Source organism: Opisthocomus hoazin, chromosome 2 (assembly GCF_030867145.1).
Source record: "Opisthocomus hoazin isolate bOpiHoa1 chromosome 2, bOpiHoa1.hap1, whole genome shotgun sequence".
Taxonomy (NCBI): Eukaryota; Metazoa; Chordata; class Aves; order Opisthocomiformes; family Opisthocomidae; genus Opisthocomus; species Opisthocomus hoazin.
The window spans coordinates 24,516,152-24,540,944 of NC_134415.1; the positions used below are offsets into that span (position 1 = coordinate 24,516,152).

At 39.9% G+C, this 24,793-nt stretch overlaps 1 protein-coding gene and 1 non-coding gene across 3 annotated transcripts in view; one reads left to right on the top strand and one right to left on the bottom strand.

The window, feature by feature from the left end:
• Positions 1 to 673: 673 nt before the first annotated feature.
• TRNAI-UAU (transfer RNA isoleucine (anticodon UAU)) lies at positions 674 to 767 on the bottom strand. The gene is made up of 2 exons: positions 730 to 767; positions 674 to 709 (listed from the first exon to the last, which is right to left on the bottom strand). It is a non-coding gene; the product is annotated as a tRNA-Ile (tRNA).
• A 5,810-nt stretch (positions 768 to 6,577) lies between these two features.
• The window catches only part of HAAO (3-hydroxyanthranilate 3,4-dioxygenase), a 37,708-nt gene continuing 19,492 nt past the window's right edge, over positions 6,578 to 24,793 (top strand). Inside the window, exons 1-5 of one of the 2 annotated variants that reach the window (XM_009932850.2) lie at positions 6,578 to 6,773; positions 10,989 to 11,067; positions 19,305 to 19,388; positions 21,016 to 21,122; positions 24,009 to 24,098. In XM_009932850.2, the coding sequence (XP_009931152.2) occupies positions 6,694 to 6,773; positions 10,989 to 11,067; positions 19,305 to 19,388; positions 21,016 to 21,122; positions 24,009 to 24,098 (440 nt within the window). In that variant the 5' untranslated portion in view covers positions 6,578 to 6,693. The remainder of the gene's footprint in view (positions 6,774 to 10,988; positions 11,068 to 19,304; positions 19,389 to 21,015; positions 21,123 to 24,008; positions 24,099 to 24,793) is intronic. The other variant, XM_075412896.1, reaches the window with a different exon arrangement.

Genomic DNA, 24,793 nt, shown 5'->3' on the forward strand with positions numbered 1-24,793 from the left:
AACTCACCACAAGCAAAGGATGAATTTTATTTACCCTTCGATGTGTTACAGATCTCTCTTGTTGATTCAGGCTTCCTTACACGGATATGGCGCACGCTTCAGGCGTGACCACACTGTCGCTGAAACCAATGGCGAAATTAACGCAAAATTCAGAGGGGGCAAAGCAGTAACTAGCATAGGGAAGAAGTGGTAATTAAAAACCTTCAAGTGGTACCTCAGGGAGTTCACGCCTGCAGTACAGACACCAATGGACTGATTTGGGCAACGAAGGCGCCCCTGGCCGCATGATCTTGAGGGTCTTGCTGAACTTTTTGGTATAAATTGCACTGTCGCAACAGCAGATTAGATGTTAACACAGGCGTTGGCAAGATCTGGGCCTCAACATTCGTGCAAGTGCCCGCCAGGTTTCTCTTTCAGGATGCTGCCCTCCCCCCATGGCCCTGCCACCTCTCAAATTGTGAAATCGGAAACTGTTTGAATTATTTTCCTTCCTGCTATGGCCCACACATTTGTAAGACTCCAGCACAGAAGGCCCCACGCACGGCAGCGCTCTCTTCCCTCCCCACGCTCCCGCCACGGCCGAGTAATTTTTCCAGGAACTTCTTTTTTTTCTTCCCCGAGGCGCGCGGCCAAATCCGAAAAAAAAGCTACTTTCTTCTCTCAAAAAGCACTGTGCTCCAGGTGAGGCTCGAACTCACAACCTCGGCATTGCTCGGCTTTGTACTGCTGTATAAGTACCGCGCGCTAACCGATTGCGCCACTGGAGCGCTGACACCAACTCCTCCCGAACGCTTTATCAAGGGCTCGCTGGGCCCCGGCGGGGCAATGGCAGCAGCCACTCGCCTGCGCCCCGCGCTGGGCAGCGGCCCTGGGCCGCCCCGGTTCTCTGCCTGGGCCGCGCTCCCGCCACTAACGGGACGGGAGAAGGGAATTGGTGGACGCTGCGCCCCTCGGGGAAGGCGGCACCCCCGAGCGCGGGAAGGAGGACAGCGGCTGCAGTGCCCGGGACAAAGCGCTCCCGCCCCTGCCTCCCCGCCGGGCGGGCGGGCGACCGCCGGGATGGCGAGCGGGGAGGAAGGCCGCGGCGGCGTGGAGAGCCCGGCCCCCTCCGCCGGGCGGGCGGGGCGGGGAGCGCGGCCCGGCGGCCCCGCACCGCCCCCTCCCACCGCCTCCGGCCGGGGCAGCGGCGGCGGCGGGAGCGGGCGGGCCCCCTCACCGCCCTCAGGCCTTGCCGCCGGCTGACGCGGTCGCCGCAGTTCCGTGCTCTGGAGGCGGGCGGGCAGGCCCAGCCCTCCTGACGGCCGCTGGCAGAGGGCGTTAGCCTGTGGGTACGCGGAGCTCGTCCGCACGTCGGTGGGGAAAGAACGCGTCCGTCTGTCGCGCTCGGGTCCAGGGCAGAGAAAAGAGCGACTGCGTACTGCCCATAAATGAGGTTACTGTCCCCGTCGTGTCACTGGCTGCGCACCCTAGGGCTCTGCAGTCTCCTTTCTGCTCCGCCGCTGTTGTGTGGGACACGAGGGATGCCCTCGCACTTCCAAAACAAAGGTTAAAAGGAATCACACTGAATTATTTTCGAATGATGCTTAATAGAAATAACCAAAACTATTGGGGTTTATCCCGTATGGCTAATTCATTGAGGGCTTACTTCTCCTCTGGACTGACTTCATCTTACTTCACTGTAGTACAAGGACTTAGTAAAGAACATCCGTAATACAAAGATGTCACGCATACAGGGTTTAAACTGCTGGTTTCAATACCCGAAGGTTTTGTCTTGCTTTTTCCTGAAATTCAAGGGTGGAATCAGGTGCTCTGACAGGGAAATGCTGAATAGATCTAAAAGGCTGACATTACTTACACACAGAAACAACACAGTGTCTATATGATGTACTATATGCTTAGAAACAGTTACTAGAAGAAAACACCGCCTTATGCATGTGTTGATTGTTGAAGTATCCGGCTAACGTATTTATTCTGCAGTCGGATCTGTCTTACGTGTCAGGAAGGTGGTAAACGTCATTGGCATCAGCAGATATTTAAACCCAAGCGATGCTCCAATAGTCTTACACAGCTGCGACAGAGACATACTTTCTTTTTTTCCACCCATGGTTAGGCATTGTCACCATATTTACTCTCCTAGATGGCTCTGTGGGGTTCCTGATGGAAGTATTGGAAAGAATTTTCCTTTCTACCGTTGCTTTACTGGGGGCAAAGCAACAAGCTCTGGGCATTTCATTATGGGGTGGATCTTGTAATGTGTTCATTACACAGCGCTTGGATTTCCATGGCCGCTGAAAATTAACTACTGGTGGCCCAGCAGCAGGAGACAGGTGCTCAGCCAGTTTTAAGTAAATAACACTGATCTCCCCACTACTTTTGGCAGACAGAGTGGCAGTTACATGTGACTTCATCACCTTCTCCCCACACCTCTCATCCATAAATGAGCTGAAACCTTTTGAGACTGTTTTGAATGGAGATGAGGTGCTTCCCACTTGTCAAGAAAGTTGTTCTGCTGCTGGTGCTGTTACTGTGGGCGTTTCTTAGAATACGTTTCGGCGGTGCACACCATTGACAGGTAAAGTAACATGCAATTGCTGTATCTGACCGTTGATGAAGGTGGCCACCATGGAGAAAAAGAGAAAACTGACAGTTCATTGCTTAGAGAGGTTTAGTTGGCATACCAGAAAACGGCTGCTGCCTTCGTTACCCTTAGCAGTGCATCATTACCCTATAAAATAAAATATGCTATACCACGCAAAATTGCTGTGAACATAATTTCATCCAAACAAGTGCTTTTCTGGCAAATGCAAGAAAGTGAGGAAGAATCATAGCTGAAGCTGTGAACATACAGACAAGCTCTTTATTGCAGATTTAACCTTAGACTCGGGCAAGATGGAGCACTCAGTGAGTCTAATTTTGGTGTTTATATAGATGATAATCACTGCTTGGATTTCAATCAGCCTTCCCATAAAAGTAACAGTGAGAACAGTGAAGATCCTAGAAGTTTTTGTGGGATCTTGAACTCTTCTACTGCGCTACATGGTTCACTTGCTTATGTTTGTCCCCACGGAGACTGAGACCCTTGATAGTATGTTTATGACCATAGCAGTGAAATTTGGCTGTGTGAATTAGTTTGTGGACACATAACTGTACTTGAGTTCAAGTAGTAAGTTTGTTACTGATCTGAATTTTTGTTTTCAGCAGCTATATAGGGTCTTTTAATATAACTAATTTTTCATTTTTAAAAGAAGTACTTAATTTGTATTTGTTCTCAAAGAAGAAACAGAAAAAGCACAGAATTGACCAAAAATAGAAAGTGTGTTCGACCGGGTGAAATGGATTATTTATTCATATCTATGTCTTCCTTTTTCCATTTCTTCACAATATTAAAAAAAAAAAAAATCAAAAGCAGAAGTTAAAGCTGTGCTAATGCTGCAGAAAGTTACTTGCTTCCTGCTGCTTGCAGAATCCCCAGATTATCCCTTCAGTGTAGCTCCATTATTTTAGCACCAATGTAGATAAACTAGTTTCTGTATTGCACAGGAACAGAAAGACAAATTTGAAATGATACTAAAAGGATTTTGTCCTCAAATTGCTGGTGAATGCAAACCTCCCCTGGTGAAGATTTTTCAGAAAACTTCTTAGCACTAACTACGAAAAAAACCAAGGCTTAAGAGCCAATTTTCACAATGCTGTTTGCTTTCAAGAGTAAAATGGGCAGAGCGGAGCAGGCACCATCCATGCTTTCTGACTTGCTGTCTGTTTCCCTCTCCCCAGGGGCTCTAAACTATTCTAGGTTTTTATCATCAGTTCTTCAGGTGAAAAAAAATTAATCTAAAGAGTAATGAAAAAATGACCAGATATGACTTTAATATAGATAAAAATCCTGGCCAACGCACCTGAACACCTCTTCTAACAAGAAACACAATATTTAGCTTATGTGCTTTTTATTGACGTAGCCTGCCTGCTGGAGACCAGCTAGTAAATTTAAGTCTCTAATAGGTGTGGTGGTTGAGGAAAGCAGAAAAATAGAGTAGGCGCTGTCCTAAACTCAGTTTTTTCCACTACCACATTTTCCCTGCACCCTCAATGCAAAAGATGGATTATTTCTGTGTAGTAGTTCTGTGCTTTGGTAGTCTCACGCTTCTCTGGCAGCAAAAGCTGACAAATCAAGCCCTTACCTTTGCATGAAGGAAAGGATCTGAGCCAAAAGGGAGAGCAGAAACGCCAGCTGCTAGAACAGCCTTTGATGGATGTGAAGAGTCGCTGCAAAATAGACTAGCAATAAATCCAGGCCCCAATCAGGTCACGAGGGATATGTATTTACTGGCGTCTCACAGAGACTTGAGCGCTGGCTCATCTCCTTGACTCTTCGATATACTTCATAGAAAGAGGGTTTCATGCCCCAGTACTTCAAGGCCATGCAGACCATTTCTTAGCCCTCCCCCTCAAAAAAGGGCAATGTTCCCTTATACCTGTTATATGCATGGAGAGGCCATTAACTGCGTTTTTCAAAACCCACTGATTTCAGAAGTTTGCAGAAAATGCTACCTGGTGATAATAACCTCCGCTTCATGCTAATGGTGAATTTTATAAGAGAACTTCATTTGTTTGCTCCCTGAGTAGATCTAGCTATTGGGTTTTCATACCTCACTCTAGCCACAAAATGGATTTATCAGCCTGTGACTGAGATAGTTTTCTCTGCAGGTAATAGTACCTTGCATTCTGCCTAGTGGCAAAAAGTAGAGACTAGGGATTAGAGTAAGGGTTGCAGACAATAGCCCTGCAGTTAAAACCGGCACGTTAATATTGTGGTGAACAAGGCTTGGCTCTATCAATTCCAGGATCTGTGGTTTTTCCTGCTGTGGCTTTGTACAATCTCTTGGTTTTCATGCCCGACAAATGGAGTCCTGCTCTGCAATACATATTACTAACGATGAGGCAGAGCTTTACAAAAGCATGGTCACTAAAGCAGAGTGTCCTCAGTTCTCCTGGTCCCACCAGGCTGGGTCACAATCCTCTAAGTGAAAGTGCTTTTTAAATAGATCTCTTTCCTTCACAGCTGTGTGCCAGCAGGCTATGGTACAAAAAGCACTGAAATGTGCTTGTCTGTAGGTCCAAAACCAGGCTAATGACTTTGCTATGCACTGGTGTCTCACCACAGCCATTCTGATGGTAGAAATTTCATATGTTAAATAAATAATGGTGTGGGGGTTTTTTTATAATTGAGTGAAATAACAATTACTTTGGGCTTATTTCAGAGGAGATTATCCCATAGTGATTGTACTAATCTAGCAGGACTGTAATTCACATGTGGATCTTTTCATCCCAAAATAAATGGATTTTTTTTGATCAATGACGTAATTAGTTCAAACTAAATTGCAAAGAAGTACTAGAGATGAAGGTAAAATAGAGTCATCCTTACACATGCTTGAATGAGAGCATGGTATTAGTTCAAACTTGCACTCTGTTGCTTTTTTCCATTGAAGAATTATAACACTATAAGCTAAAGAACTCCCAGGTTTTTAGTGTTCCAGCATACTGACTCTTTAGTCCAGCAACTGCACTGCCCATACGCACAAGCCATGGAGGATGCACCGCTCGATTTGAACAAATCGTATTATAACCTTATACCCATACACATTCACCCACTAAGCACAGTGTAGATCTAATGAGAAGACTAAGCTATGTCAAGAGCAACTGAAAAGTGCTAAAATTTTGTAATGTCTTGGGGTTTTTTGTTTACCATCCGTTTCATGTATTTCAAGTCTGAGAAATAAATGTTTATGCATTTGCTTATTAAAAAGGGGGGGGGGGAGGAGCAGGGAAAAGAGCGAGCGATCCTGTAGGAACTCTGTGGAAATTGAACGGAAGCTAGTGAGGGAATAAAGACTAGCACAGCTCCAGAATACCTGGTAGTTCTCAGTTTCTTGTTTGCCTGATGATTTGATGACAATATGCTGCACTTTCCCGAAGGGCTGAACTGTGTTCAGCTCTCCAGCAAGCCCTGCTACAATGTTGGCAAAGAGGATCAGATTAAAACAGCGTTTATGTACAGCTGCTTTTGGTCTTATGAAGGGTAGAGACATCTTTATTTATGTTATCTGCCAGAAGTAGTTCCCAATATTTTCAAACATCCCCCCCGAAAAACGTTCAGCCTAACAAGGTTGAGGGGAGGTGGGAACAGAAAATGGGGCTCTTACCAAGCCCAAAACACCTATATGTGTTTATGCATGTCTAAAAATACTTCTTCTATATTTTATATGCGATTAAACTCTGAGCAACTGCTCTCAACTTGCATTTAGCTTTTAAACTGCTTCTATATTAAAGTCCTGCCTATTTTCCTAACTATCAGTTTGTCAACGTAACAAGGCAATTTTTGTAAAGAGGTAACATACACACTCCCATTGATGCAGTAAAGAGAATTAAGAAACCTGTGGGCAGAATAAGTGTCCCGTGAAAATACATGTTTTAAAAACACTAGTCAATTATTAGCTAAGCTGCTGGAGCATTAGTACTCTTTACAAAGTAACCTTTGGCTGATGGACGTGTCCCCCTTGACACTCGGGCCTGAAGACACCTCTTCTACCAGCCAATCCCCTGGGCTCCGGGGATGGAGTCACGTGCAGTTTGCTTACGGAAGGAGCCCTCTGCAAACTCTAAGATCTTCACCAAAGGTTTCATAGCTGGTGGACCATGGAGCTTCTTGTAAATGTAAGAACATGGATAGAAGAAAACAAAGCTGCCTTTTTGCCGCCTGTGTGCAATAAGCTTATGTAAGTAAATGAAGACCTTTTTTTCTTTTTAACCCAGCTCTTAGATATATAAATATTCTTAGCTATAGGAGGAAGCTGCTAAAATGCATACATGGTAAAGATTAGTAGGAACTGTAGTTCCTCTCAGACTGCGGTCAGTCAGAGTGCTGTGTCAGAGGACAGAAAGTGATTCTGGTTCTCAGTAACTCTGCAGAAGCTGTAAAGATCAACTTGAATATTAGATATTTGCCTCAACGACAAGTCTCCTGAAGGCAGTTAGACTGGGTTAAGGTACTTTGTGTCAGGCCCTGTGACAATAAACTCATAGAAATCTGAGGAGACAACATCACGTCCACAAATGATAAGATTTAGCTAACAGATTAGTGCTACCTAATTACATCCTGAAACAGCTGCTAGAGCTGCTGAGAGTCATTTCAGCATTGCAGAGGAGCCAAATCTGCAGGAGCAAGCAAAAGCAGTGGGACATATCATTGAAAGATGAGGAGAAGGGAAGGGTAGGGGCACTGCAGGAGCAGGTTTCCAGGGCATTTCCAGAACTGTCAAGGCAGGCTTGTTCAGCAGGAGGCTGAAGAGGCAGTGTTTCAGAGCACTGACTGGCACTTTAGAGCTGCAAACCATATTCTGAATGAGGCAGCTAATATAAGAAAAAAGAGCAGGCATTATGCAGTTGTACAGCACACATATTCTCAGTGTCAAAGGTCATGAGCAAATTCCACTGTAAATGGTCCAACAAGTGGCACCTTCTAGTCGTAACGTTAACAAGGATTTCTTTTGTCAGTGAAGTTGAGGACAATATATTTTGTCCATAACTCCACATACAGAAGGCTTTTGTAAGAAAATATTCTCTATAAAGAGTGATATAAACCTACAAGTTGTACAGAAAATCAAAAGTGGTTTTCTTGCTTTTATTTTTTTTTTTTAAATCTTGCTTTGCAACTTTAGTTATTAAAAAAAAACACCAAAGAATGTGCCTCTTGCCCTAGCCTGAAACACTGCATCTAATCAAAAGCTGAATGGGCAGTATGGTAGCAGTGACATTAATTTCCATTCACAAGTTCAAGGGTTACTTTTCAAAGTAATGGTTGCAAGACAAAAATAAGGTAAAGGGCACATCCTTACTGAGATGACTGTGTTGAAAATACAGTTATATGTTTAACTGAGAAATTATGAAACTTGAGTCACTACAGTAGTTTCACGGGGGGAGACAATGAGGAAAGTGTCTTATCCTTATGAGTGTTTTAATTTCTTTTGTTTTCAAAATGGATTTAGGAAGCATTTGGTAACGCATAGCCATTTCTAAAGCTTACCAATAAGGTAAAATTTTAGTATTTTACAGTATGTGGGATATTAATGTTTTTTTTCTTCAGCAGTAAGATGAACCTTTTTGTCATTACTGCACTGTTCTGCAGCCCCTACCAGCAGTTCTGTGTAATCCTAAAGTTAATTCTGGAACATGATGTCTATCAGGGGTCAGACAGTCACATAGATCCTTAAATACAGTGTTGACAAGTCTTCCCCATAAACGTTGCAAGAAGCCACATTTAAACAGGGAACATTTTTGGGAATAAAAATTTCATAGATTACAAGAAAATATAATCCATTTTCCAACATAGCTTCAGCCTATAAAGGAGGAGAGGAAAGCCATCTACTATATGGATTCTGAGTCTCTTACCACCTGCTCCTGGTGCTACCTAAATGTTTTCAGGATTTTCCAAAAAGATTTTATGTAGTTTACCAAGAAGTGACTAATAGATTTCCAACATTTTCCAACTTTTTTCCTTTGTTTTTTATGTGCTGAGTAGAGATGTGTAAGGCAATTTTCTCACTGCCTTCTACATCACTGGAAGGTAACCACCTCAAAATGTTTAAGTAACATATGATCCCGTGTTTCAAGAGAGAATTAACAGTTAAAATCTAGGTCTTACAGCAAATCAGTAGGGCTTTTGGTATTTACATTTCTTATGGCTTTCAAACTTTTATTCAGTTGCATTCTGTACACTTGAGAGAATCAAACGTTTTAAATACCTGTTTGGGATTTCAAAACAAAACCTGGATTCCTGAATCACCACCTGCTTAGAGTTTTACCAAAGTCAAGAAAAGGATGCAATTTAAGGGCTGCAATTTAATTAGATGTGTTTTAATGATACCATCTTGCCAGTTTAAATGTTTTTTAACCTTCACAATGAGCAATTCGTGCAAAATCAGAACCCTTGACATCGCTGAATTACAGGGTAGCTATGGCACTTTTAAAGCTCTTCTTTGAGCTCAGAATGTGATACTTACCATAAGGAGACCTAACTGTGGTTATGGACTATCTGATTCTTCATGATCTTGAGGCTTTTTAAGCTGTTGCCTGCTGGCACTGTTTTCTTTATGTGATTAAGAAGAGAAATCTAAAAGTAATGTAAAACTTAATAGGCCATTGATTAGCACCTCACTCTAAAAATAGTGCAATCAACTAATTTGCACACCTCTGAAACCTTTGTGATACGCTAACTGCATGTTGGCAGTCTTAACTGAAACCACTTTCCTTCCTTATGATTTTTCTTCTTAACTTAATGCAGCTATATTAACCAGACAACTTTATTTAGCAATATGGACAAACAAACTTATTGGAGTTCCTATTTTTATTTGATAGCTGGAATTTTTTGATAGTGTCGTTATGTTAATGATAGGAATGATTATTCCATGGTTGCCTGTTTGTTATGTAAAACCCAGCTAAATCCCTAGGGTAACAGAATGACTCGTAAATTTGCCAAACAAAAAGTTAAGCAACAATAATTTTTAGAGCAATATTTTCACTTTTAGCTTTCAAACTCATAATGAAACTGTATGGGCTTCTACAAAAAATTAACTCATCTTAAAAGTAGGCTACATATACCCATAGGTTGTCTTTCTCTTATTCTACTCTCCAGGGCTGGTTTTAATTTATTTCATTAATTATTAGCTGTGTTATTACTGTTTTCGTCTTCCTGTCCTTCTTTAGTAGAAGGGTTTATTAGTGCAGAAGTATTACACTGCATTCTTGAAAATGAATATTAAGTCTGCATGGTACAAACAGTTCTGATTTCAGTTCCTTACTTTGGGATACAGGCACAAAGCCAAGTGCTATAATGTATAGAGCTTCCTATGGTGAAAATAGTCAATTTAAGAATTGTAATCTAATTTAATTCTTCAGACTTTTATTTGACCAAGGAATTTGTCTCTGTTACTTGTTATTTATGCTTTATTAATCCCTACTGTGTTGTTCATTATCATTTAAGTACTTTTCAAGATAAACATGATAATAGTAGCAGATCAAATGTGTATGTTCAGCAGTTCAGTATAGCTTCTCTCAATTAAGGCTTTCGAGGTGCTGACACAGAGGCACATCGTTCCTCCCCACGTTGCAGGGGAGCATGGCTCTACTGGTTCTGTGTTACTAGAGTCTCCTGTTAGCCCAAATATTTCCCAGAATCTTGTCACTGAAAAGGAGGAGGTCAGCACCCCCCAGTTCACATGTGAAAAAGAGCTTTAGGACAAATTTTGAATCACAGCCAACAGGCCCAATTTACAGTTTTTTAACAAATGAAAACCTGCTACCTTACCTCTTTATTAGTGTAAGTGGACTGATAGATAATTGGGATGATATCTACTCTTTGTGTCAGCTGAGAGAGGTGTTCACTGGGGCTCTTAAAGGGGCAGCATTAAGATAAAGGCCCTGAATCTCCTTTTCTGAATCAACCACAAGCACAATGAAATCATTGTAATGTTGTTTCACCTTAGCAAAACCAGTATAAATAGAAGGAAATTTAGCTGATAATTCCTATCATCCATATCTCCAGTAATTTCAAGCATGTTTTTACCTTTATTAACCTTAAAAACTCGTTTACCTTTACAGAAACTTGATCTAATTAACTCACGTTGAAAAGACATTATGTAGCAATCTGTATCTTTACAGTTCAAAGCTCTTTCCACGGTTGCTATATATTGCTGTCCCCTTTTCATAGCTGGAGGCACTGAAACACCAGGAGGGAGGTAGCTGGCCTGGGGCAGGACAGTGGCAGAGCAGAGAGATGTGTCCCAGGTCTTTTGAGTTCTCATTCTGGATGTTGCTTGTCACTCAGCATTGTTTCGTTGACTCACTGTCCTCAAAGAATTAAAAACAAAAAAACTTGTATGAAGTAAAGGACATAATGAGTGGAGGTAGCTTTAAAATGTCACTTTCTTTTCTAGGCATCGCCATCAATTAAATGTGATGTTTGTTGGAGGGCCAAATGAAAGGAAGGATTATCACATTGAAGAAGGAGAAGAGGTAACCTATAGGCTGTTTATATTTCGCTGTTTTAATTGATCTATAATGACTAAAATGCAGTCCGTTTTGGAGCTACAGTTTATATTTTCAAGCCAATCAAAATAGATATATTTTGCTGTAATTCATTTCCAACAGGAAACTAGAGAAAGTGTTATGACATATTTCACATTATTGAATCTCAATTTCTCACAAAACCAACCCAACCATTTCACAACAGCCTTCATTCATTTTCTGTGACAGTTGTGCTGTGCAGGTGTTTGTAGTCGCTAGAGGCGTACTGCTCTGACAGAGCGGCTGCTATCTTACTGCAGCCTGACTCCTGCCTGCTCCGGATTGCCACCATAGTCCCACAGCCCACCCAGGGCTGTAGGCACGGGCACCTCCGGCCATGCACCGGGTTACCCAACACGCTCAATTACATCCCTTCTCATTGGCAGCACAGGAGGAGTGCTGGCAACACCTGGGACCATGCCGGCAGGTTGCTTGGCCTGGGAAGGAGGCAAGTCAGGTCTCGGAGAAGCATGTGGGAAGTGGTTGTTGCTAACCAGAAGAATTTAGCATCCATCATATATTTACAAGGAAAGTCCAGAGATACTTAGCTGGGGAAAACAAAATGTGGTTTCGTCAACATGATTACGTCCCTGGGAAAGGAGTAATCACATCTGTAGTATGACTGCTCAGAAAGCACTGAAAAGAAAATCTATACACTGCTGTTACAGCATATTACTATTACATGTAAGATTAACAAAGGGTGAATGAATTTTGTTATCAAGGCCAACGACCTTAAGGTTTGGTAAAGCATAAAATGAAGGTACATACGGAAATTAATGATTCCAAATAATTTTTTCTGTAGCTTAACCTTTTTGGTTTTATACAATTAATTTGTTTTCTTGCTCTAAAGAATACATTAGCTCTCTAAACTAAGAGCAGAACACACAAAAAAGAAGCTGAAGTTTAACTGGTAAAATAGTCTGTACTACAATACTAAATATATTGTATTTTTTTATTTTCTTTATGGTCTTGTCTCTCTCTGCACCTCCCAGTTCATAGCGGATTATCCTTGGTCCCTGATCTGTTCCTGTCCGGTTTCATTTTTGAAATTTGTCTCTACCTTTCTTCCCTTAAAACAAAAGTCAGATTAATATCATTTATCTCGGATTTTTTTTCTTTGCAAGATATTCATGTGTATGAGAGAATTTTGGCCTACCTTTGATGACCCGAAATCCATTACATTACTTTCCAACAGTATAAAAAGCTAGCCATATCTATAAACGTATAATTTATATCAGTATATAACTATGGTAAATTATTGCTAATTCAACTAGATATAAGATTTTTGAGGTATCGATACTTCCTCATTTACCTAGCATTTTTCCCCACAATTACTCAGCAACCAAAAATGGAAACATAAAATTCCTATCACATAGGAAAATTGGCAATACACACGTCAGATGCGTTAGTTTAACATATGGGCCAATTTTGTCCGATTTTATGGAGATACAATACAGTCACACATTGCATTTTACCGTAGTTTTTTATCAGACACATTTTGCACCTTCCTGTCATCTAATTAAGCCTTTAGATCCTTGTTTTTCATTAGATAAGAATTGTGAGGCACAGAGTTTCCTAGTAAAATGGCATATTCCTAAATTAGACTTGGAATTAAAAAAACCCAAAAATTCAAAGCCACATTCTGCTCATTATTTTGGCAAGCAAAAGGTCATTTATAGTTCTGAGTGATAATTTGAAAGACAAACTATTTAGGCATACTGTTAATAGGCCAAATAATGAATGTGAAACCCCACAAATCCTTCACTCAAATTTACCTGATGCTATTCTACGAGTATTATTCTGATAGCAAAAAAGACAGTTAAATTTAGGATTGTTTATATCTGTTCACTCATTATTATTTTATGCCTGTTATCACAGTGCATCCTGTGGCACAGCTCGTGCTTGTTAGCCTGCCGTTCGCAGCAGCAAGCAGTTCACATGCAGAGATGAGGGCTCAGGAGCATCTTCCCGCTGCCGAGCTGTTCTTTGCTGGCACTGTCATCCTGCAGGTGTGTTGGGAAGATCGGTTGTGACTGGCTAATTATGAGAAAAACTGGAGGCTTGATTTGGACTCTCTTCAAAGCCCGTTAGGACTGTCTCCTGAACATTTGTTTAGGCTTAAACGGCAGCTAGTTTCGCACAATTTATTTCCTCCTCTCAGCAAGCAGGAGTTTCCTAAATATGTAACTTGACATTTTCTTCCTTCTTAATTTTCTCTGTACTAATTCACTTCCTTCTTAAGTTTCCGCACACTACTTAATTGCCATCCTTCCGCACAGAAGTACTGCCTCATACCTTAGACATTGTTTTCCACTGGACGGGTTTTATAAGGAGCCAAATCAAGCTGCACCTTACAAGAGATAAGCCATTCACATTCTTTGGCTTGACTTTACCAGTATGTCGTATTCATTCTGCTTTTTCCTGTTTGTAAATGTGAAGTTCCCCCTTTCTCTGTCAGAACCGAGACTAAGTCAACAAACATCTACTCAGACATTCTCTGCCTCTAAATCACACTCAAAGCGAAACTTGCTTTGGGAAATGCATCTTCTGTTGAACCATGGCAAAACTACTGCTGTGAGAATGCACCTATATAGCTGTACAGACAAAACTTTCTTAATATGCACTAAAAAGAAAGTATTTGTGCTGTATAGCTACTTTTGTGAGTTTTCATATAAATCGTCATTCCAATGTATCTCACTTGTCAAGGGAGATCTAGTGACTACAGTTCTTGTGTAGTCAACTTGATGAGACCACTGAAAGCTTCTGTGGCAGCCCTGACATGATGCTTAACCCAATGGCTACGGGGTAGCAGGCACATGCCAGGTACCAGGGAACAGTCCTGGACTTACTTTTATCTCTTGAACTTTTTATCATACAGTAGCATTTGTGAGTTTCGGTGTTGCAAAGCCTGAGGTGGTGGGGGAAAACCTCTAGTCTTACCTTACACAGTCACTACATAACTTTGAAGAAAGAAGGTAAGTGAAAACTGAAGGAGACTGTATGTTTTGGAGAAAGTTAATGACAGATAAAACCCATGATCATAACAAAGCTTAGCTGTAGTAAAACAAATTTCAGATTTTATTTACTGCATCGCGTGGGCTGCTCTAGGGGAAAGTGAGATATGCTAACAGCTAAATCTAGGATCACAAAAGTAGTTAGACTCCTGTCTCTTTACCCTCTTCAGTCCACCACTTAAACACAGTGAATCTCAGCTAGCTTACTTTGATTTCTTAACAATTTATATTCTGCTGTTGAGTCTACATAAAACAGTGCAGTTCCGTGCAGAGAAATTCAAATCTGCCTTTCATCTACCACCTGCAAAACATTTGCATTGGCACAATATTCTGCTTGTTTTTAAAAGCCCTGCTTCTCATTGTGCTTTCTGTATTTTATCCTAAGTTTCTGCACTCAACATCTAGGTTGTTTCCTATGGACACAGCCATCTAAATACTGATGCAGCCCCACAGATTAGAGCTCTCACACTGCAGTCCTAAAGAGGACTCTCAACAGAAATTCACTCTCCTTTGATCATCTTGGCCAATCTCTTCATCTTCTTCTGGTGTATTTACGCAGTCTGAGTTATAGTCATGTCTTGCTCTGAAACATCGTGCAGATTTGAGGTCACATCTGCCACAGCTCATGAGTTTTCTAACCAGAGTTTCGATTTCGGCTTTTCTCCAACTCACATAGACACCACAAGTAAGACTTGGCTCCAGTTTCTGACAAATTACCTGCTTAAATCAAGCCTGACCCCGTCTTCTAGTGTGCGCTGCTCTCCAGGCAGCAAGCTTTTGAGAAACTATTCCCTAGCTTGTCAATTCTCCCTTTGCATTGTATGGGGATACTGGATACCTAAGGAGGGGAAAGAGAGGCTAGATGAGCAGTCCAGTAGGTGGTATTGAGGTGCTTATCTTCCAAATAGAACTGAGAACCTGAGTTGCAGCACAGCAAGAAAAACTTTATTGGTTTTTACGTTTAAAAAACCCCACATTTATCTGGTGAAAACTCTTTGAATACTATGATAAGAAATAAAGCTCCTATTGCAAAGTAATAAGACTGATTATCCTTTTGCATCAGAAGGAGATTGTGTCTTCAGAAATAAGTTTGCTACATAAAATCACTGGGGTGAGTCTTGGCTAGTATTCAGGTTTCACAGATGACATGTAAATGAGCAGAGAGGGGAAAAAAAAAAAAAAAAAAAGCAACCCACAACATAATTTTCTCTACTTTCCTCATCTGTTTGCCTCCCAGACTTCTGATGGCTGAAAAACCTTGTGAGGAGAGAGGGAGAAAATTGTTTTTCTGTGCTCAAATAGATCAATCATCGCTGAAGTCTGGAGAACACCCAGGCTCTACTCCCACATCAGAATTTGATTTGCTCTGCAAATTAATTTAGTACTTAGCAATCTGACAAGCAATACAAGACAGGATATGCCAAGTCAGAGCCTAATCCCAGAAGTGGCTGAGCAATCCCAATTTCCACTTTCAGAAGCCATCAGTAGTCAAAAAGTACACTGCAAATTGCAGGTATTTCTAGAGGTCTGTGAATAAGCTCTCCACTACAAAAACCCTCACAGAGCCCTGGGCTCCTACATCTAGGCAGAGTTTGCTATCAAAGGTGGATTTAAATTAAATTACATACATTGCTGTACATAAAATAACCTTGCTTTTTAATTGGCCAAATAGAAATACTGTGTCCTGCCCCTACTACATGCTTTCTTCTTTACTCTGCTAGGATACACATACGTTGATGAAGGAGCAATACAATTCTCGCTATATTAATACTGTGGAGATGATAGTACTCTTTTTAAGGTAGTATCCACACTTTCTACCACCTCGTTGAAATGAATACCTACCAAGACAAGCAGCTTCAGTGATGCTTCCACTGAAGGGAACAGTGAACTCCCACATCTCTGCATCTCCACCTGTTGTCTGCAGGAATGCCTGCATAATTTGTTTTATGAGTCTGCATAATTGAGTGAAATACCCCTTTACAGTCTTGAGAATGATTCAGCACTGGTCATGCTGCCTTTCACTGCAGCTTAACACAATACTGTCAGGTTTGAAGCACGATCAAGAAGGGTGAAGCAGACTAAGGAGGAGGATGTAATTCTCCTACAGTAAAGAGAATTTAAGGACAATTAAATGACTCAAACAATAAATTCTCAGTCCTAAGGGGCTTTCCATGTCATTTTCATTGGTATAACTACAGTCTTAATGATATTGAGCAATGTTATGAAAAAATGTTATGCTTAGGGTAAAGAATGTCTTCTAGGTGGCTTAACTTCTAGAGGCAAGGCTAGTGTAATCATAAAAAGAAGATGCCACATAGTAAGCACGAAAGCTAAATGAAAGGCAAAAGTCTTGCAAAATGAAAGGAAGAAAAGAAGGAGGTATAAAAATAATAAAATAATGCCAAATCAGCACATTTAATAACAGAAGGGATAAAAAGAAAGTTGCGCAACTTTTGTATCTTCCTTGAGCCGCATTCTTCCCCCAGAAAGACAAATCCATGTCAGATTTTGATCCATTATGCAGCAGCAATGTACAAATCTAGGATTTTCTGCAAGGAGATATATAAATTACATGTAACAAGAGACCTTGTCATTAAGATGCTAACAGAGTGAAAATGTTATTAATTTCCTCAGTTTTCAGTATTACTATGGTGAATGGATACCAGATTATCCCAGTAAAAACAGACCAACTAAAAAAGTTTATATTTTCAGGTGGCATGAACCCTACTGACTTACTGTCTATCTATATATGCATACGTATTTGTGTATATATGTGTGTGCTCGCAGCCACACACACACCAGTACTTCCTTACTCAGGCCTTCATTTTTCCAGGAGATACTTAGGAAGAGGTTAGATTTGCCCAGGATGCAAAGCTCAGTCAGCATTTAGAAAAAATAACATTCCTGCAAAAAGACAGTACAATACTGTGTTGCCAAATTGTCCTGTGAAATGGACATGGACTGTAACTCACAAAGAAAACAGTTGACAGCTTTCTTCATAAAAGTTCAGGGTATAATATAAGCATAGCAGTAGAATCAATAATTACTGCCACTTGTATTAATCACAGTTACATCAGATGATTTATGGATGACTGAAGCACTCAGACATTTTTTCAAAAAAAGGGTTTTGAAGAATAGGCCATAATTTACAGTGAAAGGTACTATTTAAATTCAGTCAGAAAAACACTTTTGCTGACAATGCGTAGCTCACCTTATTCCCACTTTCCCATTGCAAAACAATTCCTTTCATTCAAATTTCAGTGTTCAGGAACTTTCCTTATGACTGTGATGCTCGACTCCTGAACTGGATGGCCCCATTCCCCTCCCCAGTCTCTCGTTACCAGAGACCTGCTTAGCCGTGTGATTCACGGTCACAAGCGGAATAAAGCCTCTGCCTCTGTTGTCCTTTCCCTCTTCTCCATGTCCTCTACATATGTTCAGTAATAGCTTCCTTGGTAATTATAGGGAAGATAACACTCCAAAGCTCAATGTTTCAAAAAGGATCTTTCAATTTCAGCATTATCAGTGCCATATTACCAATGGCCTGTGTGATAATCCATCAGGACCTTATGGTCTTAGATGAGTCCTTTTTGAAATGAAGGAGACATCATTTCCCCACTCCAATCGCTTTGTATTGTACAATGAGCAGTTAGCCTTGCCCGATGGGCTCTGCAGTGAGGGCTACTATCACATTTTATATGGTCATTCAGTAACACCAAAGAAAATTACAGGAAAAGAACAAGGGGAAATGGAGTGCAAGGAGGATAAGCAGCCTGGCAGTGTGGCCATCTAGACAAGAGTTATAATTTATCCATGGTCATGTCCCTGGCAGAAGGTGAACTTTTCACTCATGTAATAGCTCTCAGCATGAGCTCTTTTACAGTACATCTTCAGTTCTGTCTACTGTTTCATTCCTTTGGCAGTATATTTATTCTTTCTTATGTTCATAAAGGTGTTTGTTGAATTCTCAGGGGCATGTATTAATATTTCAAAACTGTTTTGAAAATAATCCTGATTGAAAAAATTGACATGCTCTTCTAATGTTGGAAAAGGTTTAGTTTGGGTTTTTTTATATTTTGGTGGTTTCTTCTCTCCCCTATTTATTTTCCATTCTGCTGAAATTGTAGTCAATTACTATAAATAAAATTATTTTCATTATAGGTCATTATAACTTATAAGTTTTATAAGTATTAGAATTTTCATTATAGTTAACTTTTAATCAGGTTGCAGACAATTTCAGCTGCGCTAGCAATTATATGAATTAATCCATTTCGTTTCTAGGTATGGCAAACAGAACACGGAAAGCATATAGAAGTTTGGCAGATAATGGCAGAAATTAAAGTTGACTTTTTGAAGTATTATTGCTCTGTATAAAATGAGGAACAATATGCCCATTATTCCAGGTCGAAGGGAGACCTGCTTACAGGTCATAGCACAGTTCTGCCCTGAAACATGAGGCTACGTCTGAGCACCTCAGAGCCCCCATAAAGGTACTCTGAAAACAGACCTGTGGAAAGGTCACTGAAGAGAGAATTATGGGTTCAGTGGTTCTGTCCTTATACATGCTTCGAATGTAATCTTTTTACATACACACTAGGAAGAGGCCCAGCTGTTGCTGAGCTTTGAAGGTATCCACAGAAATAAAGCAGAACAGCTTCCAAATGGCCAGTTATTCCCATATGAGAAATCTCCATTGAAAAATGAAATAATACACATAAAAAGCCTGTGCATGCATATTTGGAACTCATTTAGAAAAGTGACATTTAATTTGACTGAATGTAATACTGAAGACCCTACTACATTTGAAATAAAGCTTTAGGTACGGTGTAATTAACCGATGTCTGAACCATAACAACCCAGCCCTACAAACAGTAATTCCCAGGAGTAAAGACAGCACAATGGAATTCCACTGGGTTCCCAGAATAGATCTATAACCAGTTACAAACCTCTTCGATAGATTGTCTAATGTATGTAAGTCAGTGGAAATGATACATATTTAGTAACATTTTCAAAAGCAAAGGTCAGAAATCCGTTATTTAGTAATAGAAAAAAATCTGTAAATATTTGCAATTACAGATCGAATGTATTTGTACATGTATCCTTTATTTACAGAATACGAAGTAGAGAATGATTTGGAGTAGTTGCCTTAATGTTATTTTCCTATTCCTTCAGCTTTTTTACCAGGTTAAAGGAGATATGTGTTTGAAGATAATTGAAAGTGGAAAACAAAAAGACATTGTCATCCGAGAAGGGGAGGTAAAACAGGGTTGTTTTTCTGTAATGGTTCTACATAGGTATGTTAAGTGAATATTTTATGAAGTATTTAAAAATCAATTTTACCCTGCTGTGCAAGAGATGGCATCATCATTAAAATCTTGAATGCAATATAGCAAATTCTGTGTAATTAACAGCAAACTACAGCAGACTCTGTTCAACATTTAGTGATTTCAATAACAGATGAAAATGTCTCTGGGCATTTGGGATACCCATTCAGATAGTCAGGAATATACTGAGAGGAGTTCTTATTCCAGTGCATGGCATGGAATCTGGCATGTGCATTCAAGTAAGCCAGTCTTTTATTTACACGGTCGGGTACAGACTGCCCACCCACCCAAGCACATCATTAAGCAAACTGCCTAGAACTTAGAAAGTTCAGAGATTCAGGTATTTTCAGCCACCTTTAGTCCTCACAGCTGGCCCTCGCAACCACCACAATACAAGAACATTTTTAAAAGAGCAATTTCTGGATAAAATCTATCCAGCTGCACTCAGTTATTTTTCCTAGTAGCAGTGGACTTGCTGAAGCATATATTGCAGTGCTCTTAATGAGAGTGTGGCTAGCTGTTTTACTGGATGTTACTGCAAGTTACTAGATGTGCTACAACTGCCCCTCGTTATTGTCACAAGCTTGAACTGCACTCAGTCTTTGAAAGGATTGTTGGATCTAGTGGGGCCAGCCTTTAAAATGGAAGACATGTATTAGACCCAATGGCTTGTCAGAAGTATTACAACATTTTCAATGAAGAAACAAATCTAAGTTTTCAAACCTATTGATTGTGAGATTCCAGTAATACACTTCACACCGGAGAACTACATCCATCCAAGATCTTAGCATGTACCAGAAGCATTAAAGAAGAGGAGCAACAATATCGTAGCAGGAAGACTGACACCAGTCCTGGTGAAGCACTTTCATTAGCTCTGCTTTCCAGACAGAAACTGCAAATGACTCGCCCAAACTCAACTCAGAAGCCTGTAGCACTGAAGAAAAGCACAGGCTCACCAGCCTCCTACATAGTCAGACAGCTGCCATAAAAAGGCTTATTCTCAAATTTCAGTAATAGACTCCTCCCAACCAGATGTTGCCTATTCTCTTTGTCACTTGCATGAATAAGTAGCCCCTTATATTTGTTAATTATTTCTGGAGAGAATAACACTCATCACACAATCACAGGTGCTCGCTGTGCTGAAGGGATACCTGTGGATGTTTAGTTTGTCAGCTTCCTGAGCTGACAACAAACTTGCTTTTATTTCCATTTCAGCTACTCAGAAATCACACTAAATTTATAAATTCCAGATGAGTAACTGGTTAGATTTTCTTTTAATTGTGTCTAGCAATGATGATCAAACCAGGAGCAGAGCACCTGATGAAGCAGTGCTGATTGCAGCGTCAGTCGTCATCATTCACTGAGAAAGCATGAAACAGCCTCTGCTGCGCTGTTGGCACCAAAGTGGGTGCAGCTGCAAAGGAGCAACACAGGATCAACAATGAGTAGGGGAAAAGTAGGGCAAGGAGCAGAGGGCTTTACGAGCTGGTGATCAGGGGAAGGACAGCACAAAGAACAAAGATTTCCTGACACTGATGTTTTCCTGTTTCTTTGAACAGATGTTCCTCCTGCCTGCTAGGATACCTCATTCTCCTCAGAGATACACAGACACTGTGGGTCTTGTGATTGAGAGAGAAAGATTAAAGACAGAAATTGATGGGCTCAGGTGAAGTATAAACTGTTGGCTAATCTGTTAGGATTCACAACAAACTGATTTCTCATGTCAAATACATTACTGTATTTTACTTTCCTGATAATTTATCAGATTCACCCCAGCAATTTTGTACTAATTTTATCCACACATCTATTTATCTATACACACATAAACAGAGATCTCATTTAGCATTTGATTTAGTTAAACAAGGAACATGTTGAAATGTCTTAAATGAATGTTGTGGTCATAGCTTTCTACTTATGTGTTGCCTACCGCTATCACCTTAAGTTTTAAAATCTCAGAGCTCTGTAACAATATGAATCAAAAATTATTTTTTTATCAGTTCTGGCAAGCAGAACATTAATTCCTTTGTAAGCACCAAAAGCAAAAAAATAAAGAAGAGCTTTTTTGGCAAGTGTGTGGGAAGCTGGAAACAAAAGTAAATTTTCTTGACACTAACCCCTCTACATTGTATACACCTCTGCCTAACTTTTATTGCCTTATGAAAACAACATCTTCCAAAAAATGAGAGGTTTACTTTGTATTCTAGTGGGAGCAGGACTAAGCTTTGTCCTGTGATCATACAGAATTCAGAAGTCTAAGAAGGGAAATCACAGCAGTAACATTAGCCAAGTTAGAAAAGCTGTATTGATATTAACCAGATACAACTGACCATAGAGAGTTTATAGCTATTAGTGTAATTTATAAAGGTTTTAAACTGCAGTAATATCTGTAATGTACTGTTTCTGTCCTTTTGCCTATGGTTTTGATTGTTGCATGGGTGGTGTCACAGCAGGAAGATTGCCAATATGCAGAGCTAGAAAGATACACTTTTTCATTCAAATAAAAAGACTAAAAAAAGCAATAAGAAACCAAGAAAGGGACCATTCAAAAAACTAGCTTGGAATCCAATCAGGTAAAGACAAATTCAGTTCATTTAAAACGTTGTTCATCTATGCACTTGTCCTTTTTTTCCCTTTCATTGCAGGTCTGTGGATCGTGAGCACTTACATTATTAAAAAGATATTTTGAGCTAGAAACAATTTGCTAGTGATTCAGATAACTGTTTTTATTTGTAATAAAGGAACATGAGTAGCTTTAGGTAACTTTAAGTAAGATAACCTGCCTTGTACATGAAGTCTGTGAATGGTACAAGTTAGATGCTGAATGCCTTTTTAGGGATCCCAGGTAGATCTAGAGAATTGCACTCCAGTATAGTCATGCTCTTGTGGAGAAATTAAACTAAAAGCTATCATATGTTTTGCAGGTGTGAAAAAAAAATGGATTAACAAAGCACACTCTTAATTGAAAATATCAAATCAAGTGCCTGAAAATAAATCACTTAGAGGTTTTTAGTGCCCTTGTTTTCACACTGACATGATGAACAAAGACACTTGAAGTTCTGGAAGTGAACAATCATGTCATACTTTTGAACCTAGATTTTCTCTGTGTGTGTGCCTGGGAGAGATGGGGGTTTCCAACCAGAATCTCTAATCTTCTCAAATTTTTTTCACTCCCAGCCACCTGCAGCAAAGACTGTATAAGAGGAAGTCATAATAAACATTTGAAGTATGCAGACTCAAGGGCTAATATTACATTACTCTTCCATTATTTACCATGCCTACAAACCTCAGTCATAAATCAGATCCCCCAGCATGCCAGTCATTGTACAGGTGAAGAATAAGTAGCCTGCTCCAGTGTTTTGACCTGAGTAATGATTACATGCTTTGTACTATAAGAAAAATGCAGTAGCTAATCTTAATCTTGTGGGAAACAAGTACAGAAACAACCAAGTTTGATGTTACTTGTGTGGTTGGATTCTTTAACGCCTAGTAAGGTGCAAAGTGTTTCCCAGGTGCAAAGCTTTTTCCCAACCATTTCTAATATCTCTTTTCTCTGCAGATTCTCTGTGTTCAAAATTTGTGCTTGTAGCACAGCTTTTTCCATCTTGAAGGCATTAATATTACTCTCCTCTGAATACCCTGTTTTTGCAAAACATGAGGAGCTGAGGAGCTCTTAGAACGTTTCTGGACAATATGTATATAGATACATAATACAGACATGAATACACAAATCTGCACAGTATAATTATATAAGCCTCATTCCCCTCTTTAAACACACATTGCAGTGACTTTAACCCAAAGGACACATAGGGCCTGTTTACAGTCAGTTGCAATATGAGTGACCGTACTGGAGCATAACTCCCTTACCAGTCCACACAGTCTCTTTTTAATCTGTAGGTAAATTCTATCTTTGCCATTCTATAGATTAAAGCAACCTTGACCTGTTGATCTCAGCACAATTTATTTATTTGTTAAGACATGAAATGATGCAAGTGAAGCACTAAGTTCCTCTTCAGAGGGGTGAGCTGAACAACACTTCCCAAATTTACACATCTGACAACCATTTATTTTTTGCAAACAAGTCTATAAGTCATCTTGTTTTCTTATCAGTCCATGCATGGGCAATAAGCAAGCTGACTGTCTTAAATATGAGAATTTATCTCAAAGCTGCATGGAAGCAGTTACTGGAAAATGTATTTGGGGCCAGTTATTTTTGCAGTAACTACATCCAAAGTGAGAGTTATTGGTCCCAAGGGACTATGGCACCCATCATTTCCAGGGTTAAATCTGGAAAGTTTGCTAGAGGACTTTGGTGACTTATCTGAGGTTGATCAGCAGAAGTACAAGGCCCTCCACAGAAATCAGCACTCACCCACCAAGTCACTAACCAAGGAAACAGGAAGCTTCCCTAAACAACCATTCTTCAGAATAAAGTACATCAGGCATGAGAATAACACGCTCTTACACAACATCAAGTAGCTATTTTATTGAAAAAACTGAAACTGCCTGATCAGTTAGTTAATAAAAGGATTGACTAATGTTTTTACTTTGTCAGATACTATGTTGGAGAATCAACTAGTGTCCTCTTTGAAAAATGGTTTCACTGTGAAGACCTCGGCACTCAGCTTAAACCAATAATTCAAGAGTAAGCTTTTTTCTGTGTAAATTTTAAAAGAACATTTAAAATGATCTAATAGATCATCATCAGTCTGTGAGTTACATTGTTAATTTTCTGTTTATGCTGCATTTTACATAGACTTGTTCAAAGTTAATTGCTCCTCTACAAATTTGTAATCATATCTTATATACCCCAAACTCATTAAACCATATTTTAAAAAAATACGGAAGTCAGGTGTTCCTCACATCTGTCTGAAATGTACTTTTGAACAAGTAAAAGCACACTGCTGCTAAATGCAATAAGAATTGAATGAAAAATCAACACTGAATTCATGCTAGGTTAACTAGGTAGAACACTGAATTACCATAGGGCTTCTTTCACTCTTGCATTAATCTAAGTACTTTTAATCAACATTGTTTATGAAAATCAGCACTGTGGCAAATTTGGTAGAGAGATGCTTTCTAGAAAATGTGTGAATGTCATCAGTTAACTAATCAATTTGTTAAACGGTTGCTAAAGGTGATCAAGGAAATTGTTTAGTGACATGAATTCTGGACAACTTTCAGACAAACCCTCTGTCAATAAAATGGGTATAGCCGTGCTGAATACATGTGATAGTAGCTGGGGATCTGGCACATACATTCTCAGCACAAAGCCTAATGGCCAGTATTACTGTATAGTCTTTGTTAAACACGAACATGACTTTTTACTGGTGTTTAAAT